This window comes from Oratosquilla oratoria, chromosome 37 (genome assembly GCF_046742065.1).
Source record: "Oratosquilla oratoria isolate Oo_2021 chromosome 37, ASM4674206v1, whole genome shotgun sequence".
Lineage (NCBI taxonomy): Eukaryota > Metazoa > Arthropoda > Malacostraca > Stomatopoda > Squillidae > Oratosquilla > Oratosquilla oratoria.
In genome coordinates this window covers 30068103-30074672 of record NC_134813.1, presented here as the reverse complement: position 1 = coordinate 30074672, position 6570 = coordinate 30068103, and the positions used below count along the sequence as shown (strand labels likewise).

General features: G+C 46.2%; 1 protein-coding gene across 1 annotated transcript in view; it reads right to left on the bottom strand.

Annotated features, from left to right (window-relative positions):
* Window positions 1-285: 285 nt before the first annotated feature.
* The window catches only part of LOC143019413 (uncharacterized), a gene marked incomplete at its 3' end in the record, with an annotated part of 167825 nt that continues 161540 nt past the window's right edge, over window positions 286-6570 (bottom strand). Inside the window, exons 5-7 of the mRNA XM_076175048.1 lie at window positions 6531-6570; window positions 6145-6407; window positions 286-562 (exon numbers count right to left, since the gene is read on the bottom strand). The exon at window positions 6531-6570 is cut by the window's right edge and continues 55 nt beyond it. Coding sequence (XP_076031163.1) covers window positions 286-562; window positions 6145-6407; window positions 6531-6570 — 580 coding nt within the window. The remainder of the gene's footprint in view (window positions 563-6144; window positions 6408-6530) is intronic.

Here is a 6570-nt window from a genome sequence, read left to right as displayed (position 1 = left end):
GGAGGAGGAAGAGTAGGAGGGGGTAGCTGCTAAGGAGGAGCAGAGGGTATCAAGAAGGAAATCACGAAAGGATAGCAAAGGATAAGGCTACTAACCATATAGACGTTAAAACAAAGAAGGATGATGCGACGGGGGCAGCTGCGTTCGGCTGAGCGACGGTGGTGGCTGTGGCGGCTGCTGCACCATACCGTGGTGGCTGAGGGGGAAAGCCCCTCCTCCTCCTCCTCCTCCTCCTCCTCCTCCTCCTCCTCCTCCTCCTCCTCCTCCCCCTCCCCCACCCCCTCCGCCTCCACTATGAAGTGTTGGCGTGGACCGGTCGTGGGAATTACTTGAGGAAAGGATTGGCGTCGAGGAAGAGGAGGAGGAGGAAGAAGAGGAAGAGGTGTGACTAGCGGGGTGTGGTGGCGGTGGTGGCGGCTGTGGTACTGCCGGTGGTGAGGGACCGCTGTGGTGGTGGTGGTGACTGTGGTGGAGCTCCTGATGGGGAGAAACGGACGTCTCCTGCAGAAGTCTTGCGCTGTGCTCTTGGGCCTTTTGTCTTAGGGCGGCGATGCTGCTCGATCTGAAGATGGCAAGGGGGGACTTTAGTAATACGAGCTTTGGCGGGTTGGTCGTGTGGTTGAGCGCTTTGCGGTGCGCACGTGTTGCGCATGCGCGCGCGCGTGTGTGTACACGCGTTCACGTGCATATGAAAACGCTCATAAACACACACACGCATACACACACACATGAACACTAGACACTGCGAGATACAAAGACGGGTACTACGAGCATAGCTCCCCTTCCCGTAAGATACAACTAGGTAAATACAACTAGGTAATACACACACACACGCGCGCACACACACACACACACACACACACACACACACACACACACACACACACACACACACCTGGGATAGTTGAGAAAGCGATATAGCTAAAGTTAGAATAATACCTGAATTTATATCTAAGCTTGATAATTGTGGATTACGGAGATACAGCCATGGTTAGCTGATATGATAACTGGGGAGGAAAAGACGGGACTCTACGAGTGTTGCTCCTCTCCTGTATAGTACAATTAGGTAAACACACACACACACACACACACACACACACACACACACACACACACACACACACACACACACACACACACACACACACACACACACACGACTCGGTGGCGCGGTTGGTAGAGTCCCTGACTGTCACTACGGCGGTCCGGGCTCGAATCCTGCCCAGGGCTGAAATAATTTCAGTATCGCTGCGCTTCGAGTCGTTACTCCAACTCTCGTGGGCGGGGAGTTGGGTGTGTGTGTGCGTGTAAGGTCACAGCATTACCCATAGATCGGTCATACGAGCTCTGAGCTCTCTTCAGGGAGAGAAATAGCTGCCGTTCACGTGTCCAGCACGTGATCCAAAGACCAAGGTGAATACACACACACACACACACGCACACACACACACATGGAAGAATTATTAAAGTGGGATAAAAGAAAGACGAGGAAACGAAAAGAAACTTAAAATGATAGTTATAGAAGAGATCTGAAAAAGAATAGTTTCTCACACAAAGTGGTAGATGTCTGGAACAAATTAGATGAGACAACAGTGTGTGCAAAAACTATACAAGAATTTAAGAACAAACTTGATTCTGAAAGATACAGAGACGGGTCACTACGAGCATAACTCCCTTCCCGTATAATACAACTAGGTAAACACACACACACGCACATACACACACACACACACACACACACACACACACACACACACACACACACACACACACACACACACACACACACACACTGAAACGAATCTGAAATATTTCAGTCAGTAGAAGAAAATCAAGGCATTTTTGTGTTATCTTTCAAATACAGATCTTAAGAAATTGACCTAATAATTAATCGTAAAATACGACTTCTGAGAATAGATACATTTTGTAATGAATTGTAACGACTGTATAGAGAATCTATCGATTATTATATTAGTGATTTCTATAAACGTGATAGATTATATACCCCGTCGAGATGAATAGAATCGCGGGAAGGACGTCGAAGATAATCATCTCCCTACCGCCCATTTCCAAATGCCACTCTCGCCTCCATCTGTAGGTGCAGCCCCTAGGGGATGACACTTGGTTCCCGGATCAGACCCAAGATGGCTCTATCATCTTTGTACTTCCTTCACCTTTTTCAAATAAGGAGATATGGCAACCGGCGACTGATCCCTTTCCTCCAGAGAACAGTCCAGCCTTTTTTTAATCTAGTGAGGATCATTGCCGGCTGCTTGGGGGCTGCGGGGTTCTGCTCAGTGAAACTCGAGGTAGAAAGTGTTGCAATCACCTGTATATCCATTTTCTTTGACTCAGTGACGTCACCTCCTCTGATGACGTCATAGTGATAGACTTTATATATTTGCTTAATCGTTGCACAGACGATTTTATTCAGTGGGAGGGAGTCTTCATCCTTGGAGCTCAAGTTGGGTCAAACACGTACGCAATTGGGTCAATTCCCGGGCAGTTACGTAGGCGTTGTCATGACAACAACGTAATTACTCCTCTAGTCCTACGTACTATAGGAATTACTCCTGTTTCTAATTTTCCATTTGAGTTTAATGGGTGAGTGGGGGGGAGAGGAGGTGAGAGGGGGAGGGGGAGAGGGGGAAAGGATGGGAGCAGGGGGAGAGCGCAAGGTAATCTGGACCTTCTGGACAAGGGCAATAAGGTCGGGTTTCTCAGAGTTTACAGTCATCAACTCCGCTTATGGCGAGTTGAAGACGGTGTTGCAAGGCTATCCATTCAGGAGATTATCTCGTTTGCAACGTGAGTTGATTAGACATTTGGGGAGTGGGGGAGGGGATGGATGGAGACAAGGGGGGAGGGGAGCTGGCTTGTCAATCGGGTCTATCGTCAGTAATCTCTGGTTTCGACCTCTTGCTACTTTTTTTTTGGGGGGGGGGGAGGGGGAGGAGGGCTTCAGTTTTGTCTTCAGCCTTTTCTTGGATGTCTGAGTTTATATACATACAAGACGCACACGTACACACAAACACACACACAAACATATATACATTGTGTGTGTATATATATATATATATATATATATATATATATATATATACAGTATGTATATATATATATATATATATATATATATATATATATATATATATATGTATGTGTGTGTGTGTGTGTGTGTGTATGTATGTATGTATGTATGTGTACCTATATGTATATATATGAGATTCACCATGTTATTGGATCAAGTGTTAGGCTCGTGATCGCCAGTTTTTACCCTCCTTGGTAAGAGCTCAGATCTTATATATGGTCTGATCAATGGGTAATACTATGACTTTGCGAACATACATACCCACACAACTCCTTGCCCACCAGAGTTGGAATATCGGGCTACAGTGCAACGATGTCGAGATTTTCAGCCTTGGGCAGGACTCGAACTCGGATCGCTGAATTAGCTGTAGAGGGTGGAACCACTGCACCTTCAAGCTGTGTGTGTGATATGGTCTTGGATCACGTTTTGGACTCGTGATCGACAGCTATTTCCCTCCCGGAAGAGAGCTCAGTGCTCATATATGACCGATCAATGGATGCTATGACCTTACACGCACACACACACACATACACACAACTCCCCGCCCACGAGAGTTGGAGTAACGACTCGCAGCGCAGCGATACTGAAATTATTTAATCCCTGGGCGGGATTCGAAACCGGACCGCCGTAGTGGTGGCCGCGATTGCTCTGTGTGTGTGTGTGTGTGTGTGTGTGTGTGTGTGTGTGTGTGTGTGTGTGTGTGTGTGTGTGTGTGTGTGCGTGTGTGAGTGCGCGCGTGTATTCACTTGGTCTTTGGATCACGTGATGGACTCGTGATCGACAGCTATTTCCCTCCTGGAAGAGAGCTCAGAGCTCGTAGGTCCGATCTATGGGTAATGCTATGACCTTGCACACACACACACACCCAACTCCCCGCCCACGAGAGTTGGAGTAACACCCCTCAGCGCTGCGATACTGATATTATTTCAGCCCCGGGCGAGGGTCGAACCCGGACCTCCGTAGTGGCAGGCCAGAGCTCTAACCACAGCGTGCGTGCGTGCGCGCGCGCGCGCGCGTGTGTGTGTGTGTGTGTGTGTGTGTGTGTGTGTGTGTGTGTGTGTGTGTGTGTGTGTGTGTGTGTGGACCTGGACTCTCAACAGCAGACACATAGCTCAACCACTTCAGTCCGAGCAGCCTCCGCAGACTCTTCCATATCAAGTGGTAGATACAAAGTTCCAGATACGGAGGTCCTGGAACGGGCCAGCATTTCCAGCCTCCATACCCTCCCACAGAAAGCTCAAACTCGGTGGGCTGGACACATCTCCAGAATGTCTGAAAGTCAACTACCAAAGCAGCTCCTATATGGAGAACTCTCCCATGGTAAGTGTCCAGTTGGGGAGCATAAGAAATACTTTAAGGACCTCAAAGTGTCCTTCAAGCCTCTGGACATCAGACTCAACCCTTGGGAATCATTTGTCCTGGATTGTCCAGCTTGGCGGAGCAAGATCATCCCTGGAACCCGTGGATCAAAGACCAGGGGCTGGTTTTATAAAAGATCCTATCCCCCCTAAGTCTAGACATAAATCTTCAAAATGGCGGAGATTTTACCTAGCTCCCTATGTCGGCGACCTAAGTGCTTATGTCTAGACATTCTAGACATAAGCATTTAGGTCGCCGACATAGGAGTTAAGGTAAAAATCTCCGTCATTTTGAAGATTTATGTCCAGGCCTAGGAGTTAGGATCTTTTATAAATTCGGGCCCAGATGCATCGCTGAGGGTCAAAGAAAACGCGATGCACGCAGGACTCGAACCACCTCCACTTCCACCACAGCATCCGCCCATACATGTATAGGCGAGCCTTCCACGCCCGGGTGGATCTCATGAACCACCTCTGGACTTAGTCACAGATTCTAAATCTGAAGCCAAAGTCATGGTCAACTTCATTAATGAAAGACCAACATTATTATAGTGTGTTTGTTTGTACACATACATAACATGGATGAAAAATGTATAACTTAATTACATATATGTGTGTTTGCATGTGTGCTTGCATGTGCATACTTGTATATATTATGCCCATATACTGAAATGCATATGCATATACATGTGTGTAAAGAATATGAAAATGAAAAATACACGTCACTTTTTTTCTCGCTCACAAATGATTTGGATAATTTCCAAAAGTAAAAAAAAAATTGCTCTTGGGGGCTGATTTTTTATTTATTTATTTATTTATTTATTTATTGAGTTTTTTCTTTTTGCATATCTGACCTTTGAAGTTCACGAACAAGAAAGAAAAAAGAAATAAAAAGAAAAAAACACACACAACAGTCGCTGTGTTTAGAAGCATTCCACACTACAAAGAATTTTTTTTTTTTTTGACTTTGATGCAAAAAATTAGAAATCAAATTCGAGTTTGTTTTCGTTTGCCCCGCTCCCCCTCCCCCTCCCCCTCCCCCTCGTTGCTTCCCCCCCCCCTCTCCCCTTTCCCCAAAATAAAGCAATTAAAAAATATGATTTCAAATTTTGCATTCGATTAAACAATCCTTGATGCAATTTGCAGACCGGTCATGTACATGTGGAGGTCACGCGAATCGTAATGCTCATTCCGGGGGTCCGCAATGCACTCGGGGGGTCCCGTTCATGCACTACAGCCCCCCGCCCGTATCCACCCCCCCATGTATTGCCCTGGGGGGTGGACAATCCATTCATCCCCCGTAGCCCATTTCGAAGGACACCTTACGTACCCTGGGGTCCCTTTCCCTTTATATCAGCTGCCGTCGGGCGATTTAATTCATATCCGTGGAATCACTCTTTTATTTATGATTTCCTATTTATCTAGTTAATTATTTGTATTTATTTTTGGTAATTCATTCTGCATTTGATCTAATGATTTATTTGATTAATTATTCATTTATTTATTTGTAAATTTACTTGTTTTTTTGTTTTATCTGTTCATTTATTAACTGTTCATCTGTTTATCTATTTATTTATATATTTATTTATTTATACATATATTTATTTATTTTTACTTATTTACTTATTTTTTATCTATTATTAACTGTTCATCTTTTATTTGTTTATTTATTTTCTTCATTTCGCAAACACTCACCTGAAATCCTCCGGGTGTTGTTGGAGGTGCTGTTGGTGATGATGGAGAGCCGCCTTCTCCATCAGCGACGCCGCGTTCTCCTCCACGTCGCTGGTGTCGTTGTCACTCGAATCTCCACCATCTCCACCATCCGAGTCCATCGCTCCACCATCTCCTCCTCCTCCTCCTCCTCCTCCACCAAGTCCCACTCCAACAGTCTTCCTCAGATCGTCTCCGCTTCCTCCTACTCTAACTTCACTCTCCCCAACACTCTCACCTTCTCCTCCTCCTCCTCCTCCTCCACCTTCACTCCCTTCTCCTCCTCCACCTCCTGCATCAGCTCCTCCTCCTCCTCCTCCTCCTCCTCCTCCTCCACCTCCTCCTCCAGCGCTTCTGTCCTCCTCCTCCTCCCCCTTGACTTCAGACTCCTTGTCCATCCTCTTGTCT